At 41.5% G+C, this 26,403-nt stretch overlaps 2 protein-coding genes across 3 annotated transcripts in view; both read right to left on the bottom strand.

The window, feature by feature from the left end:
* Positions 1-1,609, bottom strand: part of ADPRHL1 (ADP-ribosylhydrolase like 1) — a 28,583-nt gene extending 26,974 nt beyond the window's left edge. The window contains exon 1 of one of the 2 annotated variants that reach the window (XM_015849411.2): positions 1,103-1,609. In XM_015849411.2, coding sequence (XP_015704897.1) covers positions 1,103-1,316 — 214 coding nt within the window. In that variant the 5' untranslated portion in view covers positions 1,317-1,609. The remainder of the gene's footprint in view (positions 1-1,102) is intronic. The other variant, XM_015849421.1, reaches the window with a different exon arrangement.
* Positions 1,610-5,399: 3,790 nt separating this feature from the next.
* DCUN1D2 (defective in cullin neddylation 1 domain containing 2) lies at positions 5,400-26,329 on the bottom strand. The gene is made up of 7 exons (XM_015849446.2): positions 26,151-26,329; positions 23,842-24,058; positions 22,349-22,517; positions 21,606-21,736; positions 11,237-11,319; positions 8,795-8,891; positions 5,400-7,556 (listed from the first exon to the last, which is right to left on the bottom strand). The coding sequence occupies exons 1-7, from the start codon at positions 26,151-26,153 to the stop codon at positions 7,477-7,479; spliced, it is 780 nt and encodes a 259-aa protein (XP_015704932.1). The 5' UTR covers positions 26,154-26,329; the 3' UTR covers positions 5,400-7,476.
* Positions 26,330-26,403: the final 74 nt, after the last annotated feature.

The following is a 26,403-nucleotide window of genomic DNA, read 5'->3' as shown; positions in this document are numbered from 1 at the left end:
AGCAGAAAACATACGATACGTATTTAATCATAGCCTATATTCAGAAATATGTTAGTCATCTTTGTTCTTGATAGGCTGACATCTTGCCCTTATCTTTAGTGTATTAGCTACCCCTTAAACCATTGGTCAGCCAACAGCCAGGCATGAAGTGTCTGCCACACTCTTCAACTGATCTCTGCACGCTAAATTTAGAGCACGTTAGAAGCAAAGAGAGATAAAGCAATGAAGCAGAAGCACATTCATTGACTGTAACAATACTCAGCTTAGCTGTTGGGTTCTGCTGCTATTAGTTATCCCGTGCTACACGTGTTAAGGGAAATCAGTGTTAAAAATCTGCTTCATTAGAAGGAGACAAAACGTTGTGGAAAGCCAGCTGTCTCCTAAAGGATTTCTGGTGACAACTCAGATGGTCTCAGAAAGCCTTAGTTCAGTGGGTAGGGTGTTGATAATAATATCATTTAGCCTGACAAACAGTACTACCTTCTGAAAGAAAGGTTTTCTCTCAAGCCGTTGTGCTTTTGGAAGACATACTAATATCTTGCACCATTATTATCCTCATATTTTAGAATATTGTTTGGATTAAAGGTGCAGAGCTCTCCCTACAAAGCGGCTTGTTCCTCTGCTGCCATTCATTTTAGCCAGGACAAGATACCAAGGGTACTCCACCCCCGCCTGGAGCACGGAGCACAAACATGTTAGAAATGCACTCATGAAAGCCCTGATCTTTTATGGAAGAATTTCAGGCAGGTTTCTTTCCAGTGGCTGTACCGTTCCCTAGTGTATATAGCGTACAGATCATCTACTTAACAGTTGTTTTGTTGCTCTTCACTTGCAGCATTTCAGATCATTAAGCTTTAGCCAGCTTTATAAAATGAGGGGAAGCACAGAGAGAGCCCCTCCAGACTTAAGAAATCACAGCTCCTCAGCTGCAGCGGTGGCCACCGGACCACGCTCATGGAAGAGATGAGCTAAAACACATCCTCATTCACATCAACAGCATTTCTGACACACTTTTTCCTGACTTGGGCTTATTTTAAGAAAAAGCAGCAACTCTACAGCTTTATTCCTTTCCAGACTGCAGTTCGAAGTCCATCTTACCTACCTGTGATGACAGCCTCTGCTGTAGCCATGTGCATGAGCGTGTTGTCACTTACTGGCCATTTGTCTGGGGAGAGCACCAGGTTCTCCAGCCCTCCGATTTCCTTCAGCTCCTGCTGGATTTTTGCACCTAAAGCATTGTCCTGTCGGGAGAAATTTCTGTAACCAAGAGCATCCCCTACCCCAGCCAGTACAAGCGCAGCCTTAAATTTATCCATCCCCGAGACACTTCTCGCTTTCCACAGCCACCGGATCTGGATCTCCCTTTGTTCCTTTGCCTCCGGCTCAGCTCCTCTGACACTTTATATCAGCCATTGTGTCACCCCACGAGTGCTCTTTATAAGGCAAGAGCTTCCTTTTCTGGCTCTGCAGATGCCATCTCCTGTCCGGGACCCAATGGAGAGGAAATATTTCATAAGCTGAGGACTTTGCAGAGGCTTTGTTCAATGGAACTGCAGGAGAGCGCCCACAAAGCCAAGTGCAAAAACATCGTTTCTGCCACACTGCACAAAGCAAGCCAGGAAATGCTGAGCCCTACCCGGTGCAAGTAACTCTACACCCAGAAAAGCAGATGGCTTCACCAGGGTGTTTATTTACTTAATAACTTGCAAATTAATACATTTTCCTGCACTTTTCTGATAGGCTGCAGTCAGTCTCCAGGCAAAGAATGATTTTTTCCTAAGGCAGAGCTTACGTGCAGCCCACATCTGCACCCATAAAGGAAATGACTTTGAAAGATGTATTTAAATGGCAACCTGTGGATCTCAGTAAGTTCACATATGAAGAAATCACACTTCGAAAGAACTGCTTTCTTAATGCCATCCTTCTAAAGTTGGTGCTTGGAAAATTAAGCACTTTGTTTCTGTTGCTGCAGTTTTTATTTCCTGTGCTGCTGCCAGGCGGTATAAGAAAGGGCTCTGCAACTTTGCAGCCTTCTGAACACATATTGCCCATAAATCCATCTATGTAAGCTCAGCATCTTCTTTCAAGGGTCCATGGAGACCAGCCTAAATTGTGGTTCCAAGGCACCTTCCACACTGAGCTAAAGAATCACAAATTACTACCACTTCATGGACTGAAATACAAGCAGACATGCAGAAAGTTCTGACTGGAATGCAATTGGCTTTACTGCAGATTGGATAGGGGATACCTGGGGAAACAGCTTTGTTTTCTTTTGATCTTCTATGGGAAGCAATCCTGATTGCTATTCAGATGGAAAAGGGCAGCGGTGCAGGGGATGCATCCTGCTACCTGCCAGAGCGATAAGCAGTTAATTACAGACAGGATATTTCACATGAGTACTAAAACTACTGTACGTCACACAAGAAACCTTAGCATGGCTTCCAAGCACTTGGATTGAAGATAAGCTTTGCCATCCTTGCTCTACATGCTAAGAAATAAGCAAAATGGGAGGAAGCAGCCTCTGTTGTTAGCAGACTTGTGTTTTAAAGATTGGGACATGGGTAACAGAAGTGCTGAGATTTAAGGACACTCCAAGTGCATTTCTTTGGTGGCAATGAGTAGTTCTGAGTGAAAAAGCACAGGGCAAAGAGCAGTTATGCCTTACGTCCCAGGGGCACTGCATAGGACTGAGCGCTATTAGATATGTAGAATGGCTGGGCAGCCAGATCCAGAGATGGCCAACCATGGGCAGCCATTTGGATGTGGTGCTCAGGGACATGATTTAGCGGAGGGTTGTTGGTTAGGGCAGTATGGGTAGGTTGTGGTTGGACTCAGTGATCTTGAAAGTATTTTCCAACCTGAGCAATTCTGTGATTCCACGTCAGTCTGAAAGGGAACACTCAAATGGAAAACTCAGGCAAACACGTCTTACAAATAAACACTGGAGGAACAGTAGTTTCCAGACTGACATCTCAGTTCCAGGTCCCTGCAGCTTGCTGCAGCACGCATTTGGCACTCCCACAGAACATTGTCATTTTAAAGCGCATGGAAAGACTTGCAAACCACCTGCTGAGGCACTGCACAGAGCTAGGATGGGCCTTATCAGATGAAAGGTTCCTTTCTGGAAATGGGCAAAGCTATTCTTAGTTTTCCATTTATCTCTTCCTCTTCAAGGTGGCAGTACTGCCCTTTTGCCTCCCATGGACTTTCCACTGCTGTACGCACACTTGACTGCTCGTAATATAGCCCAAATTAGGAACAAAGCCCTTAGCTAATGGAAATAAGGCTAGATTGAGCTTTCGTTTAATTTATAAACTGCATGTGATGTCCTTTGAACGTGCTACTTCCAGTCAATAGAGCATGAGCTGAGATGGCTGCCACCAACAGCCTGTCAGCATTTTGAGTAAAAGATGATTATGCTGTAGGTGCTTGACCTATGAGTCTGACAGTCCATACACTCAGTAGGAAATGCCCTGGATTCAGATTTCACCTGTTCCAAGGACACAGAGCTGTACCCCAGAAAAGTACAGTTGGTACCAGACAGAACTTCTCAACAGTTCTGTTTTCTGCTCCAGCTCCTGCTTAGACTCGAACCTACTCACTAACCCTCAGATGTATCAGAGATGTAATGTTGTGACTACCAAAGGGAAGGGTTTCACTCTTGCATAATGATCACATCTTTAAGAATGGTACTACTTATAGAAGACACTGAGACCCAGGTGAGGTCCTTCTCACCTTATTCTACCCAGCACAACCTTTACACTCTTTACAATGCGAATACCAGAAAGCATGATTTGGTGAATACTTCCTGAAAATAAGAACCAAAAAGGCTCATTATTGACAAGCGTGACCTTTTTTCCTCTCAGAAGGGCTGTGCCTCTTGATGAGCCAGATGCTGGGTTGGCGGAAGCTTTGCTGTTACAGGAGAACGCTTGAGGCAGCACAGAGGCTGGAGAGAGATGCCATGGGGAAAGCACAGAGGACACCTATTTTGCTCTGGACCTCATGAAGAGAATTAAGGACAGTTGAATACATACCTCTGAAGGTCTCTGCACAGATTTGCCTGCAGAGCTCAGAACCTAAGACTGAGCAAGGCTTCCCCTGCATTTACATCTCGCTGTTAGTACAAACTGAGGATGCAAATGGGAGAGTTCAGTCGCTATTGGGTAGGCGTAGTGGATGCAGCACTGCAGCTAAACGCAGCAAGCTGCTTAAAAGCTTAAAGGTGGTGCAGATGAACAAAGCAGGCAGGCATTTGTTTCCAGTAAAACTGCTAAAAAAAGTTGAGTTATACCCTTGCCCTCATGGAATAAAAACGCAGGAATCCAATAAAGTAACCGAAACAAACCAAAATCCCGCTAGCCTTTGCAAGGCTTCCGAAGCAGAATAGATCCCACATGACCAACTTCGATCCTTTATGTTCCAAGTCCCTTTATTCCTTTTTCCATTGGCACAAAACTCACACACGTACAGCTTACTCGGCAGCAAAGCTCCCAGGTGCGTTGCACAAATGGATGCCTGCAGGTCTGTTCTTCTTGGAATGACACGCGTGATGATAAATTACATTTAAATTTAGAATTGGCAAGTACAAATCCTATGGCTCGGTTTCAAATGCTCTAGGATGTAAAACCAAACAACTTGGCAACAACTTGAACAAATACAAACAGCTTGTCTAGGAACTAATATGGTATGCAGGGAACAACTTAAAGATTTCTGTACCATTTATAATTATAAATTGATCGGCCTACGCCTTACCAGTATAAGAGCTAAAATAAGTCAGAGAGCACTGCGAAGTGTAAGAGTGAACAGCAGCAAATATTAGAATTCATAAGGAGGTCATCATCTGAGAGCAGTTTATTTGCATTTGCGATTGTTCAAGCTTGAACAATCCATATTTATTCCCTACTTACTGGCAGGTAAAGTGCACAGGTGGTTTCAAGCGGGTACAAGACTGGGAAGAGCAAAAGAACAGTAAAAATACTGCTACACTTTTACCCAGTCCTCTTCGTTGGAAGACCTAAGACAGGCAAACACTAATCATAGAATCATAGAATTACCCAGGTTGGAAAAGACCTTGAAGATCATCAAGTCCAACCGCAGCCTAACCATAGTACCCTAAGCACCTTCTTCCTTGGATTATTGAGTCAAAAAGCCTCCAGCCACATGCATTTCTGAAATGTAAGAGGGTCATCAAGTTGATCTGAGCGAGTTCTCAGCATGTACAAATGTTTCACGAGCAACTATGAAACTGATTACATCACACACCAATAGATTAAATTCTTCTGCTTCTTCTAAATAGATTAAATATTTCTGCTCTGTTATACTATACCTATACGTTCTAAGGGACGTAGTGCAAACTGCAAGCACTCCACTGCTATGGGCTGGACAGAGGCAGGTGATGCCATCGGATGGAACATTTATTCTCCAAAGCCTACAGGACAGACAGACAAATTACTAGTGTTGAGTAGGCCAGGTAGAAAAATCAAACGCATTACAAAGAGCATCACACTGTTTTTAAATCTCTGTTGAGTTCCACAGAACACTGGAATTATGTACACAAATCCCCTTCTAAGAAGATATAGTCAGAAAGTAAGAGTGCGTGTTAACATTACGGGCCAATTTCCCACATGACACAGATAAGCACCTGAAGACTGAGACACTGACATCTAGTGGCTGTCATGCAAGAGCCAACATTTAAAAACACCGCTTTGGCTAGGAAGACAAATAATAAATACCAAGTTGGGCATTTGCGACTTGCCCACTGTCTTCCTATGGGTAGAAAATCTGGTTAGTCTTTTAGCCCTGCTTTTTAAAGATCACGCACAACTTTAGTTTTCTCAAGTAGAAGAATGAAGGTAAACTCTCTGTATGCAGCATGTACATCTGTTCTTGTAGGCTTCAATGCCATGCACGGAAGCCGACTACTTACGCAAAACTAGTACTTAGAGGGTTGTTTTTTTAAAGAAGACTATAAGCTTTACAAGTTTTTATATCCTCACAATTATGGAATAAAATTGGCATCATGCAGTGCTGAAGTTACCTGATGTGAACCAAACAGATACGCCATATAACTTAATGCACAATCTTCGCAAATTCTTATATCCGTGCAGCTCTGCTTACAGCACACATATTAATCATACCTGTAGATACTCTTTAGTGATGCTTTGCTTTAACAAACTTTTACAGAAGCTACGACCACCTCTTTTTGATGAGTTAGCGTTCTGAAGAACCCTGCGTGAAAACATGTCCAATAATTGCTGGTAAAAAGGTCTCGTGCTTAAGCATTGGAAGACACTGGGAAGAAGGAGCTTGACATTTATGCACTTTATAACTACTGAGAGGGGAGAAAAATACATTTAGATTTGGTAAAAACAGATCCAATTCAACTAGCCTTGAGATCAATGATCCTGTATTTTTTTCCCCCTCACATAAACATTACTGAATAGACAAAATATCCTGAGGCTACCATCATTAACGTGAAATTTTCTTACTTCTGTTTCCAAAGTAGAAGCCAACCAGTGAAGTCTCTGGGCTTATTCATGCTTACTTTCTAGAAGACGTGTCAGGAACTGCACTCACAAGTTGTTGAATTCTTGCTAGAATAGATTATATGTTCCAGGCCACAAGTAAGACTTATATTCTACCAATCCATTATTTAAAATTAAAAAACACATAATTGAAGACTAGTTGAATAATGACATCAAACATGAATTGTAAAAGCATCTTTGACTGCACCAAGTTAACTTCAAAATGGTTAATAAAAAGCTGGAGTCACAACACAGGACAGAGAAACAGCTCTTTCTCAGCAATGCACGTGCGAGCACTTCAAGAAGGCAGCGATGAGGAAGTCAGCCTCAGTGGAAGACAAAAGGCTGAACGTGGTCAGTCTTTGTATCTAAGGCTTACAAATATAAATGTAAAAATCCGGCGACATATTTAAAGAACAACATGATTTTACAGTTCTGTATTAGGACAGATCCACAGAGCTGACTGTTATAAAAACACAATATAGTGCGTAAGTTTTATTTAGGGATTTAATTTATATACCACAAATACTGCCTTTAATATAAGTACAATATAATACAGTTTTATTTATTTGACTGCTGGTGTTCACTTTGGATCATGAACTCAATGGCATGCTGTGCTGTCAAAACTTCAATAATAAAATGGCCTCTAGTTAAACTTCTCCAAAGTATAAAATCATGCAAAATCTACATCCTATATGATACAACCAGTACAATAATTGAAGCCAATAGCCTGCAATCAGCCTGGACCATCTTCTGAGCTTGTTCATGAAGTGTCCACAACTCTCAACCATCATTTTCATTAGGCAGAAAGGAAGAGTATCTGTTTTGTCTCTGGAATCTCCCCATGACCACTGAAACCAGCAACAATGTGCACAGCTGTCAGTCAACAAATCTTCATTATCTAATGCAGTTCAGACTGCACATTTAGTCCACGTTGATGAGTCTGGGGTTAGGAAGTTTTACGCTTTCCTCCTGTGACTACCGGTCGTGCATATTCCACAAAATCATCTATAAGAACAGGCCATGCTCCTAAAGAGAAGGTATGCAGTTCAGAAATTAATACATTATTATTGGCAATAAGTAGGTACAGTCTCTAAAATATACATATATATAGCTTTGCAGTTAGCAGTATTTTCATACTGCAACACTGAGACACTTGTACCATAACAGTTTCAGATAGCATCTGTTATATCATGGTGTGACAATATCTTTACTTTCATATACATATTACAGCAAGATTTTAATCATTAACGTTTTGGCAACAGGTAACATCTTCATCAGTTCCATCACTGATGTCACTGAGTGCACCCACAGCAAGTTTGCTGATGACACCAAGCTGAGTGGTGCGGCTGACGCAGTGGAAGGAAGGGATGCCATTCAGAGGGAGCTCAACCGAGAGGTTGGCCTAGGTGAATCTAATGAGGTTGAACACAGCAAAGTGCAAGGTTTTGCACTTGGGCTGGAGGAATCCCAGGCATTTCTACAGACTGGGAGGAGCAGTCCTTGAGAATAGCCCTGCAGAGATGGACCTGGGGGTCCTGGTGGATAAAAAACTTGACATGAGCCAGCAGCGTGCTCCTGCAGCTCAGAAAGCAAACAGTACCCTGAGGTGGCCAGCAGGGACAGGGAAGTGATTATCCATCTCTACTCTGCCCTTGTGAGGCCTCATCTGAAATAATGTATCCAGGTCTAGAGCCCCCAGTACAAGAAAAGGAGGGAGTTGTTGGAGAGGGTCCAGAGGAGGGCCACAAAGATGATCAGAGGGCTGGAGCGCCTTCCTTATGAAGACAGGCTGAGGAAGCTGGGTTTATTCAGCCTGGAGAAGGCTGCAGAATGACCTCAATGCAGCCTTCTAGTACCTAAAGGAAGCCTATAAACAGGAGGGGAGTTAACTCTTCACAAGGGTAGATAATGGCAGGACAAGGGGAAATGGTTTTAAGTTGAAGGAGGAAAGATTTAGGTTGGATGTCAGGGGGAAGTTCCTTAATATGAGAGTGGTGAGGTGCTGGCACAGGCTGCCCAGAAAGGCTGTGGATGCCCCGTCCCTGGAGGTGTTCAAGGTCAGGATGGATGGGGCCCTGGGCAGCCTGGTCTAGTATTAAACGGGGAGCTTGGTGGCCCTGCCTGTAGCAGGGGTGCTGGAGCTTGATGACCCTTGAGGTTCTTTCTAACCCAAACCACTCTATGATTATATATTCCATTTTTTATTTAAAACAATATTTCAATAACAATGTATCAATTTTTCATGATATTCAGATACTGTTTACCTTCTTCATCATAGTTGGACATATCATCTGCAATCATATTTCCGAAGTCTAACAGAAGATTCCAAGTATCTTTTGGAATTGATCTTTTATGATGTTCCTATAAAAGAAGAAGGGCTCTGTTCAATATAATCTATTCATAAATTCCACAGTACTATTTTGACATACACAGAAACAGGTGGTTCACAATTACTTATTTTAATAAGTTGAAACTACAAAATGAACCGCTACTAAAAAAAAGGCAGAAAAACAACTACTTCACACTTCCAGTTATGGATCTCATTGTCCAACCATTTCAACTTGAGCCCTTTTATCCCACCATTAGCCAGTCTGTATTTCAATTCAGTTACAGTTGCATGTGCCTTCCTCCTTTCACTCCCAGACTATATTCTGGATCCATCATTTCAGTCTTTCTTCAAATAGCCTTCCAGTACCTGAAGGGGCCTACAGGAGAGCTGGGGAAGGACTTTTTATAAGGGCAGGTAGTGATTAAACTGGAAGAGGGCAGATTTACACCAGATATTAGGAAGAAATTCTTTACAGTGAGAGTGGAGAGACACTGGAACAGGTTGCCCAGTGAGGTTGTGGATGCCCCCTCACTAGAAGCGTTCAAGGCCAGGCTGGATGGGGCTTTGAGTAGCCTGGTCTAGTGGGAGGTGTCCTTGCCTACAGCAGGGAGGTTGGAACTAGGTGATCTTAAAGGTCCCTTCCAACCCAAACCATTCTGTGATGATTCTATGATACTCCCTCCTTCACTGTAGCATGCATCTGCATTTGCTCCACTTGTTCTATTCTCTAATACCACTTCTTTGTCTAATTTCTCGTATGTTCCTGCCTCATTCACACAGAACAGTTTCCAGCCTGGCCAGTTTGATCAGCATGCAAAAAAGCTTCAGTTTTAGTCAGTGTTCTCTCAGCTTTTAGTCAGCCCTTCCATTCTCGTTCTTTCTTTCTCTCAATCCCATTCAGATCCTTAAGACCTTACTTCAGTACCCTATACTGGCCCCAACTTGATCAGCCGGATCAAGGATCTGGCCATCAGTAACCATCCCTTCCCTTTCCACCCACTCTTTTCCACACCACAACCAGCCACACAATTCTGCAGAACAATCTGAGCGAGCTCAGGCACTTGGTCTGACTCCATGAGAAACCTCCTGATTAGCCTGGAGAAAGAAAAGTGTAGTTTTAGCTGGATTTCTTTTCTGCCAGCTTAGCAAATAGAAACAACTCACAAGCAGTGGTCAGTGAAGTGCCACAATTACTCTAAAGGAAAGCAGCAGAAACATGTGGTATGGAAGAGACTGTGGAGAACCACAGCATCTAAGCAGTTGTGAGTTGTAGGATCATTTCATCTGTTCATACTGCTACATTACCCAAAGTCAGCAGGGGTGATTAACTGAAAATGCAATTTCATTCCTGAAGCCTAGATCTGATTTGCAGCAGGAAATTGTAACTGCATGTAAAAACAGGCTCAGTGGAGTGGATTTTCCTGTACTTATATAACACCATAAAGAGTCCTTAGCTTGCTGCTTTTTTAGGTCGTTTTTGTTTTCCATCCATACATGGTTGGAGTTTTGGTTCAGGTTAAATGTCTGTAGCAAAATAAGACACTCTACAACATAACAGTAGTACTGCTAGCTCTGTAGAACTGTTTGTTATAACAAATTTGATCACACTGAATGAAACTTTCTGCAGACATATATACATATATTATATATATATATATACACACAAATATATCTGTATTTAGATGTTTTAAATGCTAAGTTTATTAAAGCAGTTAAAAAGTAAAATTTTCATAGATTCTCTCAATGAAATTGATGAATAGATCACTTTTTTACCAAGAACATTTTGTAGTTTCTGAAGTTTAATTCATACACCTTTATCCACTGCCCTCAGAACTGCACTGACAATACAAAGTTGCCAAGGTCAGCTCACAGCTGTTGTCCAAAGTGAGTCAAAAGAATTACTCTGACAAGAACTTCCGCTAAGAAGTTGCCACTCAGGTTAAGTCAGTCCTACCAGAATTGAGTTAAAAAAATAAGACAGTTTCTGCATTAATACCACAAAAGGCAGAGCACGGTAAAATATGTGGCTAACAACAATCACATCTGTCTTGAGAGTAAAGACATCATAAGTTCAATCTACAATTATGGCCTTATTTCATGCAGAAGTTATTGTAACTAGGAGGTCACAAGGTTAAGCAAGCAGAACACACTACTGCTTTGCTACATCTTCTTTGCTTTCTTCTCCACTAGAAAGTTGTATAGAGATTTATTTTGGCTTGGTCTAAGACTCTCTTACATCAGCTCAAAAAAAAAGGAAGAAATTCAAAGGAGGAATTTAGACAGTCAGCCTCTTTCTTCATTGTAAGCACAGTACCATCCATACGAGCCAGACTACTGTGGACTACAACAGTCAGGGATGAATGAACTGTGTACTTACCAACAAGAATTTATTCCAAAGATCTAGAAATTTAAACCTTCCTGACAAGACTAAATTCCAGTACGCAATTGCCATTTCAAGATCTGCAAGACAGAAAGCAAAACATTCAATGTTATGCCATGTTATAAGCAACAGATCTGTTACAGTTAAACAATTAATGCTACATCCAATACATTACCATATAAATGAATTACATTCTTCTACAATTGTTACGGCTGACAGAAAAAAAAAAGCAATGATAAAAACTGTATATTAAACCTTACAGTCCTAAAGAGTGAAGTCTTCTCATTATTGCCCAGCAGTGCTGGGTTAAAGATGCAATTAATCTCCAGAAACAAAACACAACAGTTATCGATCAGCCTGCACACAGATGTAAAGCCAAAATGTGGCTAATACCGACAGCAACCCAAACACTGAGGTTTGCAGGTGCCAATTAATGTAAGTTTATCACATTTCAGATACGTGTGGCTGGAATGGGATTTTAAAGACAAGAGGGAATGGAAAAACTATTTCTCAGGGCATAATATTAGTACAGCAGCCCTTACAGCAATACAATTTTCTTCATCCGGAATCATTTATCAGAAGAACACCTAGAACCAAAGCTGGAAATGCAAGTCCATAAAGCGGATACTATTCTACACCACAACCTAACAGCAGAGCTCAGTTCGTGCACTCCAGCAGGAGGATGCAGTACTGCCACATGTTCAAGTGGAAAAGGAAGAGCAGTATTAGATGCAGCATAAGGGTAGATAAAGAATTTCATGAAGGCCTGTTTCATTCTCAGCAACACAGTACCTAACTGCTTCTGCCCCAGTCTCACAGATAACACTGCCATGGATTCACAAATCATTGTGCAACAACAAAATAAAGGCACATCCTATCTTAAACCACAAAACGCTTTCAAGAAGTTCCAGATTTCAACACAGCTGGTTTCCTAGAGCCTGTTTCATAGAGAGTGGAGCCCAGACTAAGATGATAGAGATGCTGATTAATTGTTTGGATCTGTTATTCCAAACAAAAAGCAAAAGAAATAGGAAGGGAGAAACTCTAATAAACCTTATGAGTTCCTAAAACACACTGTGACATGTCTGACTTCAATTCCATGCACTCAGGCTTCATTACGAAGACTCAGCTTTTCTGAGCTGATGTTGTAAGCACTGGCAAACATCAAGCAAAATGCACAATGATGAAAAAACAGTTCCATAGCACAAGAGTTCACACACTTCTGATGAAATATGCCTTGAAAAAAAATGGAAGAAGGTACAGGCAAAGAAGCAAAGATGGTCAGAGGTAACACAAAAAAGAAAAGTAAGGAAAGAGGAGGTCATTCTCCCTCATGTGTTTCATAGCAATCACACAAATCCATAAATTGATGCATACAGACACTGGAACAAATGGACTATCCCTTCTGGTAATAGTGCTAGTTTAGGCCCCAATCTTAAATGTAGCTGGGAGAAATCAGGCCTTTGGATTCTGTTACAGGGTTCAGCTCCTCATCAGGCCGCTGACAGCAGTATCAATAAACTGAAATGCTGAGGAGTTCCTTTATCTGCTACAGTGAGCAGAGAGCTATAAAATTAAAAACATAAATACAACAGGGAAAAAAGCCTTCACAGAACCACAGGCTGGCTGAGGCTGACAGGGCCCTCTGTGTCCTCAGGCCCACCCGCTGTCCAGCAGGGCACCCAGAGCAGAGTGCACAGGGTCATGGCCAGGCAGCTGGCCCTCTGGAAACTAATGTCTAAGCAAGGACCAGAGATAACAAACCAGCTTGACTAGCAGAGAAGGAGAAAGAAAGTTTCTCCTTCTCGGAAAGGGTAGTCAGGCATTGGAATGCACTGCCCAGGGAGGTGGTGGAGTCACCGACCATGGGAGTGTTCAAGAAACGTTTGGATGTGGTGTTGATGAATATGATTTAGCTGGGAAGTATTGGTAATGGTTGGACTAGATGATCTCGTAGGTCTTTTCCAACCTTGATAATCCTGTGATTCTGTGAAAGTTACCAGTTATACAGAGCGTATCTACTTTCAAGATTCAATCTAATGCCTATTTTGTTAACAAAAACGTTCATGATTTGATTCTAAAATTAAAAATAAATAAATAAATAAAAGAAAAGAAGACATCCTAGAAATTAGATCTAGTTTGTTAGTCTTTTGCTCTGATTTTGGATATGGGGAATGAAGTCACTGTGCGCACAAGTAATCAAGGAAGCGAGAACAGATAAATCATCAGATTGCAAGGAAATGACTGGAGAGCAGGATTTATGAAGGACATGAAATTAAGTTCATTTAGACCTGCTGTGCCAAAACAGCACTCTGGGATTGCAGCACTCACTTGTCATCTCTCTGCCAAATAGAGCTTTCCAGCTCTCTCAGACAGCGCTACCAACAGAGCTGTTTATGCAGTTGTGTTTGAAGCTGTCAGAACACAATAACCAGTTCATTTAAATTACTGACATAAGAGGAAAAAACAGACAGAAAATAAAATAGCTAATTTGAGGGCCGGTATAAAAGAAAATAAGATATTTACAAGGATACTTCAATATTAGGCACAGTTGCCCATAAAATCTGTTGTTGGCACACTATTTTCTACATATTATGACAATATAGTCTACCACATTTAAGAGCTCGGAAAGAAATCATTATCTTCATACCAATGTTATAAAGCTTTCCTACATTATATACTAGTCATTTTTGTGAAAGACTCTGTTGTAAAAAGCCCCAGTGCTCAGTCACACAGTTAGTTGAATACACTTTGAATGGGCAGGACTTTCTGTAATAGGAATTGTCTGGCAGTGCTACCTCACAGATGCAAAACAGAAAATTAGCCCAGAAAGTAACATAAAGATCGTGGGAGGGAAGAGTTGCTTTTATTAGATAAGTAAATAAAGATTAAAAAACAAACAAACAAGAAAAAATAACAGAGGAGTCTGAAATGGAAATTTCAGAGCCAAGAGTTCCTTCACTTGAGATTTTCCCCCTTCACTGCTTTAACCAAATATTTATTCTATAGCTTTGAATACAGGAGCATCCAAGAAACCCTGATTTTTTTATGCTATGTTCAGTACAGTAATCTGGAGAACTGCAAGACAGATCTATTTAAACCACTGAACTGCCTATAATAGTATATGACACCTTTATGAGAGACTGAACTTCAGGTGTTTTCTTTATAGTCGTGTGATTTGCGTAAAACAAACCCAATTGGTGCACATGTAGAAACGGTGGAAACAAGCGTGAATCTAAAGAACTAAACTATGGCACTGTCCCCACCAGAACAATAAATGAGATGAATACTTGCAAGATTCAGCGAGTTACTTGATCCCTTATATTCCTCATCTCTGAATGATTTTAACAGCCCTCTTGGGCCTCCAAATTACTGAGGATATGGACACAAAAATAGTTTGTTTCCTAATCATAACATTTTTCCTCTACGTGCAAATAAAATCCACATAGAAAGGCAAGAAAACACCATCAGGATTCAACCTGGAAACCCATCAGCAAATTGTCAAACATTCAGAGCAAAACAACCCTTATCTACAATTAGGAGCACTCACAGAGAAGGAAGAGAGAAGGGGAGAAGCAGAGGAGTATGAAGCAAACACTGGAATTGGCTTAACTCAGGACCCAGCTGAGTTGTACCCATTCATCTCTAGCAAAACCATTAGCCAAGAGCTCCCCAGTGCTCTGTGTTTGAGAACACATAATGCACAGCATCTGAATTAAGTCTCTGGTGGATGGGGAGACACAGTGAATCACAGTATGTGGATTTCAGAACATCTCTGCAGGAATCAGTCAGGGTCTGACTACTTATCAACTCTATCTCAGTATCAGCCACGCTGAAAGCAGACTGATTCCATATGGAGCCTTTTGTGTTCATCTCGAGCATCCACTGTACAAAAGCAGATAAACTGCTTCTAAAAGTGAGCTAGGCTTAGAAGAAGATAACTATCTGAATGTCAGTGTGAGTGCAGGATAATAGGTTTGATTATAGCCAGTCTTAACATCTTTCTGTCTCTCCAGATCTCTCCATGTACAGTTCAAATAAACAGTAACTGATGACTTAAAGTTGTCAGGATATATGTATCCTAATTAAGAGCAAAATTTGAGTAAAAGACTCAACAAGGCATTACTAGAATGGGAAGTTACACCACATCTTTGTTGCCACCACTATAAGCCTTTTTCCATCAGAGCACCCTTTTCTATTCTAAAGTTCTCCTAAATTGCAGGTGTTTTCAGAATGAAAAACAACAACAAAAAACGAACAAAAATAAAACAAATACCATATGGACAGACCAAGGCTATTTGAACACCTAAAATACAGTATTCCCAGACCTCTTCCAAAATAAACATGAAATTAATTTGTTGAATTCCCTCAATTTCTTCATCTACTCACTCTTCCAAGTGCTCTACAAATAGATCGGTCTAATTCTTCATAGGAAGTGGAGGAAATGTTGATAACTAGCAAGAAAGAAAATGCTATCCTTGTATAATGTCTAAGCATCTCTAAAGACTCTCAAACTTGAGGTAATGCTATGATGAAAGCTAAAGATGATGCTGCTTCAATTAAAAAGAGCATATTATACTCATCTGCTCATAGAAGATGCAACCTCCTTGAAGTCCACATACCGGATGCAAAGATAGTCATTCTTCTGGTCTTGAGGTAACATTTGATTCAAGTCTGAATGCCCTCTTCACGTATCATGTCTTGCTTGATCCCAGGAAACTGGCAGAGAGAAGGAAGCACAACCTTTTGAGCCAGTAAGTAGGTGAAGGGGCCACAAAGGAGTGATGAAGGACCAAATCTTTTTGTTTCCATGTTGAAAGCTGAAGACTGTGAAGGAATGGGTTAAGTTCCTCCACTATGCTGAAACAAACTGTAGTTAAAGTCCTGAGCACGAGGAACATCTTCAACAAATCTCGTTGAGGTTCAAAAGGGAGATCCATTAAGAGACTCACTATAAGTACCAGGTTCAAAAACAAAACAAACAAAAGGAAAGATGGAGCTAAGGCCTTGTTTTGAGCTTGAACAGTGTCCTTGGAAATCCTGACTGCTCTGTACACAGCATGACTGAAGATCTGCAATATTATTCTTTAATCAGACAAGAGCAAGGATGCAAAATTTCACTGACCATAGTTGAAAAAGCTAAAACATGGAGTAAAATGTGAGATAAAGATCTCCAAGTATGTCTGGCAAAGCTTAAGAGTTATTATAGTATATACAGTAGCAAGACTATGAGAAAGCAGACTAAACAGGCAGAACCAGTTATCCACAGCAATTCTTTGTCAAAGTCTCCTGGAAAACTGGACCTTAATAAACCATGCCTCTCACATTACCTCGAAAATACAAAGCACTCAGATGAACCTTAACATATCCAAATGTTATGTCTGCTGGTTCAACATGCAGCAACTGAGATGGCACTGCTGTGTGAAACTCCTCTTTTCCTGAATTCTGTCCACCGCTCAGAGGACAATAGATTTAACACTCATAAACAGACATCTTTTTCTTCAACAATAATCAAATCTATTCAGATGTATTCAAAAGAGACTTGACAGTCAGATCCTAAGCACTGTAATGAGAACACTGTTTTCCCATTTTAAAGGAAATCCTGGTAATATGCTTTTGCTTCCTGCACCTCACTACTTACATGAGCCATCACCTAAGGGGACTGGTACTACTACTTCTTTAAAGAGCCTGTGTTCAGACTGAAGCATGCTACTTAACAATATTAAGCTAATGAAAATAAATGGAATTCAATTTGGATGAGACTACAGAGCCAGAAGTGCTGCAGATATAAAGAGAAAGATCCCGTGGTGGTATCACCAAACAAACCATGGAAAAGAAAGAGACTAATATAAAAGGCAGTTCTACCTCTGGGAATGAACACTGAACTCTGTGCCTAGTTTGGGACATGATGGAATCAATACAACTGAATTTACTAGAGAGGATTCCTCCCAACTAATAACATAAAGGCAGAATTTCCTGCACTGGTTCTGAAGGGAACTATAGAATAAAAAGAAATTAAAGAAGCAGTAAAAAACCAGGCAAAGTTGCACTGAAAACAGACAGTAAACCCCAAATGAACTTCTAGAACTTCAGTTTTGAAAGCTCCGATGACAAAAGCAAAGCTGGACATGGCAAAATTCATCCCAGCACACTGAAGCAACCTCGAACTGCTACCTGTTATACCTTGGACCCTGCAGAAGTCAAAGGTGTTTCTAGAAGACCACACTGAAGTGTTGATTCTCAATTGTTCTCTGCCAAACTAGGGAAACATGACCTTTACACAGGAGTGACTCCTGTATCTAACACTGCCCAACACAAAAGTAATTTGGATGATACAACAAAGGAAATCTTAATTAATCTGCCATTTACAAAGCATAGCATGGTGGAAGACAGGATTAGAATTCAAAGTTATCAGTACAAATTGGGGAAAAAACCAAACACCCCAAAGCACTTTAAATAGGGAGCACTTCGTTATGGAGAAGTGCAAAGTAATATGGCTAGTAGGAATAATCAACTGCAAAAGCTGAAGACAGGGATCAAGAGAACGTATTGCGGCTTAACAGAAAACAAGTAACAGATCACAAGATGCAGATATTGTCAGTGTTAAAATGTATAAAAACAATATCGAGTTGTAAAACAAGAAGCAAAATATCTAAGGCACAGGGAATGATGACTTTATTCTTAACTACAAGATGAGAAAGTTAGATCGATTGAACTGCAAAGGAAAGAATAGACAACTTGGAAGACAATTATCAGCATATTTAACTCAGCCTAGAGAGTAAGGGAAGACATATCTGGCATGTGTATGTAAGAAGCTTTATTAAACATAGGGAAATACTTTTTATATGTATTTATTCTGGATGTGCTGAGCATCAGAACTCAGGAACATAGATTTATTTTCTAGGAAAAACAATAGAACCAAATCCAACCATAGATATGGTTGGATAGATAGGTCAGATATGAACAAGACCTGGTGTCAGAGATTTAAGAATATATTAAGAAAAGGCAGTGGCTGCCCCAAATTTTTCAGCCAGAGGACCAACACCAATTAGACTCCAAATTCTGTGGATAACTACTGACACTGAAAAGGCAAGGCAGATGTCTTGTTAAAATACCTCTGAACACAGTGAAGAGATGCTTCTATTTATTTAATAAAAACATTAGAAATCAAGCAAAGAACCTGTTTTGCTATTAGAGCATCAGTTTGTCGCTGATACTAGTTGTCAAATAGGAGTATTCAAGTGTCATATGTATACCTGAGAATGAAGAAATGGTTTCCATCTGCAGATCACTGCCCTGAGTAATGAGTGCAACAGCTACCAGACTTAGTGGGTTAAGTTCCCTGTGTAGTGAAAAGGAAACACTGGACACTCAGAAAAATCACATATATTTCCTGCCTTCCAATTGGGAAATAATTCCTTTTGTTATTTCCATTTTATTAATTCCATTCACCTTTATTCTTTTTGCAAGCTTACTGAGCTCACAGTCTTCAAGCCATAATTCAAATGTGAATGTATGGAAATGAGTAGGCAAACACTATCACTGGAGTACATCATACAAAAGGTAAGCAGCTAGGACAATAACTTAGGAGCATCCTATACTTACATAGCACTGTGTGTCATCTAGTCTGCATGTGGGAAGGAAGAAGAGATCTGCACTTTACAAGGATCTAAACAGAGTTAGAGGTTTATTCCAGCTGGATTAATAAAGAAGCAGGCTTTGTACATTGATAAGATGTATTCCTGCATCTCCTCGACAATACACCTTGCAGTCATAGGGACTCAAATACTGCATGCTTCCATATAGTTGTGGAGAAAATGAGTTAGGATGAACAGTCAGAAAATACAAAGCCTACAGAATATACACTGTGCAATAAAGAAGTACCTAATCCTACATTAGAGGCAGCTGAAAAAACTAGAGCTCTCAGCACATAGAAATGCTCTTGGAGGGCAACTGACTGAACTTCTCTTCCTTGCTGAATAGCTTTTTGCTGAAAGAGAACAACTACTTTCAGAATAATCAGAGGAGAAAGCGGTAAGAAGTTAACACCAATCTATTTTTCTTCCACTTCTCTGCTCCACTGAAGGTAACAGCTTTCCTTGAGAAGAGTTCAGCTCTAAACCGATGTGGTATCATTGTTTTGTTTGTCTAAGCTACCAGTCACCTGAAGAACTCAAAAATGCCATATGAGCATATTAGCTCAGTATCCTTGTTTCTACTCAATCTATGGAGGTCCAAGCTCACACTGGACAGAAAAGTGCACCTCCACAAGAATAAGGAGAAATAGCTCTTAGATTTAATATCTGGAGTCGCCTTAGCAAAACAAAGGCTGATCAAAAACATCCCCAAGTTGCTGTGAATTAGCCATTGCCTGAAATTAAGACATTTGAAGCATTGCTAGAATTATTATAATTCTTCAAACCTGAAACTAGTAACAGTTCCAATCAACTTTTTCTATAGCATATTTTACACTTTCTTTCTGTACCGCACAATTTATCTCACTAAAGCTTTATTTTTTTTAGTGCAAGGAGACATTTGGGGGTTTTATTGCTAAGAAGTACCATTCTTTCAAAACAGAGAAGACACTTATAAATGAAAAGGGCCTCCATACCAAATAAAGGGAGGTAATGGAACATAAGTAAATTTCCTTTTTCCTCCTCATGTCAAATAAACAGTACATTCAGTCCCATAATCTGGGTTGGGCTGCCTTCCCTCCCCCTCTCTTTGTACAGACTTGAGAAATAAGTCTAAAAGGCTTTTCACCTAAGTATGACTTTCAAGCTGGAATAGAGCCAATTAAAACAGGAAACTATTTGTAATATTTCTTTAGGTGTTCCAGAAACTCCAACCTCCGCCATAACTTTTTTCCTGTGGTCTGATAGAACTAGGCTTCATCATGAAGAGAGGCAAGAAAACAAACAACTAGTTGATGAACCTGAACTGCAACCAGCTACTGAGAACCACTGCGTAACTATTTCCTTTTTGTGGCTGGAATGGTGGCACGAGACCCGTGAAGGAACGACAAGCGTAATGAGAAAAGAAATTACAGCAAAAGATAAGGGGAAACTGACTAAAAGCTGTCCACATTATTCAAAGTAATTCCTATTAAAGCATGAGGAACAGACACTACTGGTTGAGAAAGCCCAAATCAGCACTATGCTCCTCCACTCCTTTTCCAACAATTTTTGAGAAAGACTACTTATTGACGTATATATCAAGTGATGCAGACACAGAATTAAAGTGGCTAGGCTAAAAAGAAACCAAGCACTTCATTGAATGGCCTGGGTTGAAAAGGACCACAAAGATCATCTGGTTTCAACCCCCTGCTATGTGCAGGGTCACCAACCACCAGACCAGGCTGCCCAGAGCCACATCCAGCCTGGCCTTGAATGCCTGCAGGGATGGGGCATCCACAGCCTCCTTGGGCAACCTGTTTCAGTGTGTCACCACCCACCGTGTGAAAAACTTCCTCCTAACATCTAACCTAAACCTCCCCTGTCTCAGTTTATAAACCATTCCCCCTTGTGTGTCACCCTCTGAGTGAAACTTCCTTTTAACCACTACACAAACAGAACAATGATGAAGTGATGCTGTTCTACACACGGAAGTTTTTATTCCTTTCTATACAGAGCCCTTTGGTAGTAGATATAGATTTGAAAATTCACCTTACAGTTTTTTCCCCACATCTACCTATTCACAAACCACAGATATTTTTCATGTGAATATAAATTTTGAGTTTTTGAGAATAAAAGGTTCAAATTTAAATATCGTATTTATTTTACTACAGCAATACAAGCCATGGATCTGGACAAATGTCAAGATTTAGAGAGAATATTCAATTAATACTTTTTATGTTACATGCCTATTTCTACTCGCTAGCTTTGAACCAAATCCATAACGTTTATTTTTTTTTAAAATTTATTTATTAATCTTCAAATAAAAGCTGTGGGCCGAGGCTACAGGTTCTAAAAAGGACAATAACTTCTGCCCAGAATTTTTTTCCCCACTTTTCAAGCTAAAACTGAAATTTTCTTTCAGTTTTATTCCGAACAAAACAGAAAACACAAGTTCATTAGTTCAGTTTTTTGTTGTTGTCTTTTTTTAACCTAAAATTATGTCAGGGGTCCAAGAGCTGCTTTGATGAGAGAAGGGAACATCAAAACTAACAGAAATCCCTGTTAAATTATCTGCACCACATGAATATTAAAGGAGAGAATAACTGAAAGAACAGGGAAGAGAGGAGAACTTGGGAAAAATGATCCATAACAAGTTTACTATAGAATCACTGTTGACACAGCTACACTACCAAATGTATTAGGAACTCGGTTCACTGTCTCTATATACTTTCCCCACTTTTTCTACTTACCTAGACCTTTCTGTCCAGGATTTTTTGCAAAGTTAAAAGTAAACTGATAAAAATCTTTAAACTTTGTTGGATCCTTCAGTTCTTGTTCCAGTCGTGGCAATAGAGCTTTTAGTTTTTCTGTGGAGTCACACCTGTTGCAAAAAAGAGATGACATTATTTTGCTGTTGGTTATTTTAAGGATTAGAGCAAAGCAAAACAATAGTTACCTTAAAAACAGGAGGTCTTTTTGGAAAGCCTTCTTAAAAGTATGACCACATGCCTTTACTAAACAAATTCAGATGGAACATTATACATAGGTCTTCATAAGCACACAACCCAAACAGGATTCCTTTTGCAGCCTCTTTGCGAGTTCATAAATTCAACAACAGATCATAGAATCACCAAGGTTGGAAAAGACCCACAGAATCACCCAGTCCAACCATCCATCAACAACCAATAGTTCTCACTAAATCACGTCCCTCAACACAACATCCAAATGTTCCTTTAAGACCTCCAGGGTCGGTGACTCCACCACCTCCCTGAGCAGTCCATTCCACTGCCTGGACACTCTTTCAGAGAAGCAGTATTTCCTAACGTCCAGCCTGAAGCTCCCCTGGCACAGCTTGAAGACATCCCCTCTAGTCCTTTCAAAGAACAGATGTTATTCTGTTCTTAAAGCTGACTATATAAACATCACTGGAACAGACTCTCCAGGGCAGTGATCACAGCCTTGCAGTTTGAACTACACAGAAATGGATACTTACCCCAGCTCTGTCATGCCATCTACGAATTCCTTTTTACTGAATTCACACTGAGTAGCCGCTCTGAATTTCCACGCTACAACCAGAACACTGATACTGGCAGGGTCCAGGCTTAAATCATCACAGAACTGTTGTATTCCATCAATGCCAATTTTATTTTCATCTTGTGGGTCTGCAGTTCAAAATACAAAAAGGATCACTCTAATTATTCATAACAATATTTATCGACAGTCATCATCAGCACAGTAAATACATCAAAGGGCAATGTATTCATAGGTTGGCATGTTCTGAACTTATTAAGCAGGCAATCAAAAAACCTACCCAGTAAGCCCAAAGAATTTTTCCTGATAGCGAGAGATGAAAATACACTACAACTATTCAACTGAAGCATTTTTAGTTTCCATTTGTTAGGAAATTTGCCACATTGTGGCTCAAACAATGCCTCAGCATAACAGGGCCTCAAGCTAAACCTGATGTATTTCTAAGGGAGGTATAACGCCATTCTTAGATATCTTGGGAATAACTGAAGATCTGAAAGCAGAATGTATGTGTGCTGAAATCAAGGAATCAAGCCTTTAATCATATTCTTTCCAACCTACTGAAAGTTTTAAGGTTAAGATTTTAGCGTGATCTGTGTTAGAACTGCAAAGGTGTGCTGCTAACCATAGCACAGGCAGATAACTGACTGAGCTTTCCTTAACGGGACAGTTTGCCATTGCTAGAATATTGCCAATGAATATTTGTAGGTTTTTGACTAAATTTCTACATTCTTGACAGCGTTTCTGAGTTACCTGGATCACATAAGTTCTCTTCCTTTTATTTTTTCTGTTACTTTTAAAAAATGAGGTTAAAAAAAGAACTGTCAAAGAAACAACTCTGCCTTTAACCCACTTCCCTGTTTTCCTACCAAACCTATCCAAACACACACATCATTTTTGCAGTAAGAGGAGAGCACAGAGTAAATCAAGGATGGAGCTTCAAGAGGGTTTTTATTTTACTGTTCAGACAGATTTCTAGCTGTAAAATCACTTGAAATGCTTTTTGATTTCAAAGCGTAGAAATACTACTATATTTGAATGAAACTCCTCCAAATGTCAGTACAGGATCATGTGTGTTATTTCGCCACACAAAGTATAACATCCACGTATCTTATAGCAGCCAGCAGCAATAAATCAACTAAGTTCCATAATAAGCTCTACTCCCATTCCCACTTATGCAGCTGACACAGTTTCCTCACAGTAGGTTTTAAATGCTCTCAGTATTTAATACACAACTTCGGTACATACTCCTGTAGAGTTCAAAATAAATCCCCAGTGCAGAATTACACTTGTCTCATTCTTATCTCACCGTTGCATACACAAAGCGAGAAGCAGAAGTTCGCAGTCTTTCCTTAGAGCCCCTTCAGAGTGACAGAGGGACGAGCTACAGAGATACCACCCAAATGACATAATTATAACAACAAAACCCACAACAAGAGAAGAAAAAACAAGCCTTACCTTTGTATCGATTATAGAGTTGTTCTAATTTCTTCCTGTCTACCGAATTCTTCATGGATTCTTTGTAGTACAAGTCTGGATTCTGGAAATAGTTGTCAGTTGCCACTTCTAGCTTCCATTCATTCTGCATCAAGCAGTATATAGCAGTCCTTTCCCCAGCCTGGGTAAAAGCCATAAACTGGCGGACCTTGTCCTTCTGAGATGATTTAAGTTTATGCTTTGGGATGCAAAAGAAGCAGGAAAGCCAATGAAGCTAATCCAGAGGTTTGGTTCAGCATTCTACTACTAATGCCTACATTTAAAAGGTTTTTAGTTTTCTTGCTGATGACAACCTTCACTTCAGAATTACAGGAAGACAAAAGCCTTGCTCTCCTGCAGTTAAAAAGACAGCGTTTTCTTCCACAAACTGAAATGACAGCATCTATACATACATTTCTAACAGCAAATATTCTGGCAGTAATCAATCTGTATTCCTGCCTGTGGTCCTGCCCAGGGAGGTTGTGGATGCCCCGTCCTTGGAGGTGTTCAAGGCCAGGTTGGACGGGGCCCTGGGCAACCTGATCTAGTAAATGTGTATGTTTGGTGGCCCTGCCAGGCAGGGGGGTTGGAACTACATGATCCTTGAGGTCCCTTCCAACCCAGGTCATTCTGTGATTCCTGCTTTACTGCTCACATATGCAAAAGCGTTTCTCTGTTCTATAACATGAGTAAACGAATTTCATCATACAACAATATGGCTATCTTTGGAATATACGCCTGTTGCTTGTATAAACAAGGAACCACAGAGGCCCAATGTACAGATGCTCAGGTCCCGTACAAGCCCTCTGTGAACTGAAGACAACAGAAACCTGCCCAATGGTTTTCCTGACATTTTCCTAGCACTAATGGAGAGTTTCATCCTTTTAAGTGATCACTTGAAAAGTCAGAAGCGTTTCTCCAGTTTTTACATAACTTCTGCCAACAGAAGATAGAAGGCCAAGTGAAAATAAAGCAAGTGCCAGAGATGTGGTGAATGCTACAATGAGGCTCAAAAGTGCTCAAAAACATGACCTGAAACTTTAATGTAGTCTGAAAAAAAAAAGATATTTATGCTATTAGTACATCAATCAACAAAGCAGCCTGCTGTAGTGGTACACAGGAGCCTGTAAGGAGTTTCTCTTAGCTCATGGAAGCAGCCATATCTACGCCTACACACCACATTCCTATGTTTCTGGAGAACCCAAGAGGTAAGAGCAGGGATTTTATGGGGAGCAAGTCTGCTATTACCATGGGTCAGCGTGGAAAGAGGAGGAGATAACTTTAAATCAGTGTGTTCTAGCACTTCCTGATTCTGTTAAACCACACGCAGTCAGGTGCAACAAGGAACCTCAAACCTGAGAAACCTGTCTGCAATTGCTCTGCTGCTGTGGCCATTGGTTACAGCAGAAAAGATCAATGTCCCAGCCCCACGAGTATCAGAGGAAGAGCACAGCACCAGTGGCTGGGGCAGCTCTCAGTGCCCTCCCTATCTCTCCTACGCACATGGATGGAGACATCTCCACTGCAGATGAGAGACAAGGAACGCGTCACGTGAACAGGGCATGGACTTCACTCCTTCTTATCACTTCTCAATTTTATATAAGCATTAAGACAGAAAGCAGCTCTTCAGGGAAGTAAAAAACAACCCCACTACAAAGTGTTTAGGGAGGAAAACACCCAACATCCCTTCGCTTGGCTACTATCGGCTCCTCCACCAAGCTTCCAGCTCTCCTAATGAGTTAGATACCCCTGGACCCAACTCCTCGCGTACACAAGCTGCCGTGACAAGGGCCGCCAGAGCTCACGCAGCGGGGTCACTCGAGGAGAACGTCGAGAGTTCCCGACGGCGTGACACGGGGAACCCACGCGTTCTCTGTGGGGCCGGGGGGCTGTTTCTGGAGGTCGTGTCCCCGCCGTGCCCTCTACCACCGCTATCCAGCCCCAGCAGCACGGGGGGCCCGATGGCGGCCCGGCCCCGGGGACGAGGCGGAGGGACTCAGCCCAAAAAAGGGCAAGGTACGCGGCGCAGCGCTGCGGTTCCAAGCGCCCGCCCCGGGTGACCTTCCCGCCGCCCCCCAGCACAGCGGCCGCTCCTCACGGCTCCTCACGGCTCCTCGCCCCCCGCCGCCCCATCCCCGGTCCGCTCGGGCACGGCGCGGCAGCGGGCAGCCCACAGGGGCACGGAGCGGACGAACGGCCGCAGGACGCGAGAAGCCGGGAACGAAGCAGAGGGCTCCATGCTCTATGCTCGCTGCTGCCCGCCGCCCGCTCCCCCTATACCCGCCGCCTACCATTTTACACCGGCGCTTTCACCAACTTCACCGCCCGGCGCCGCCGCTACCACCACCGCCACCGCCGCCTCCTCCTCCCGCGCAGGCGCTGAGCGGCCCGGCCGGCAGCGCCTATCAGCGGCCGCGCTGCGGGGACAGGAACGCGGAGCTCGGGGCTGCGCGCCCGCGGCCCTACCGGCAACAGCACGGCCGGGGCGGGGACTACAAGTCCAGTGCTGCACCGCGCCCGGAGCTGCCGGCACCGGGAGCGAAA

Source organism: Coturnix japonica, chromosome 1 (genome assembly GCF_001577835.2).
Source record: "Coturnix japonica isolate 7356 chromosome 1, Coturnix japonica 2.1, whole genome shotgun sequence".
Lineage (NCBI taxonomy): Eukaryota > Metazoa > Chordata > Aves > Galliformes > Phasianidae > Coturnix > Coturnix japonica.
The sequence above is the reverse complement of the archived record's forward strand: the minus strand, read 5'-3'. Positions and strand labels throughout refer to the sequence as shown.

What these genes read in the sequence shown, in the direction of transcription:
- DCUN1D2 (XM_015849446.2), bottom strand. An exon ending in TCCTGGACAGAAAGGTCTAG is followed by an intron (nt 11,320 to 21,605) that starts GTAAGTAGAAAA and finishes TCTGTCTTGCAG; the next exon opens with ATCTTGAAATGGCAATTGCG. An exon ending in GTCCAACTATGATGAAGAAG is followed by an intron (nt 7,557 to 8,794) that starts GTAAACAGTATC and finishes CCTTCTCTTTAG; the next exon opens with GAGCATGGCCTGTTCTTATA.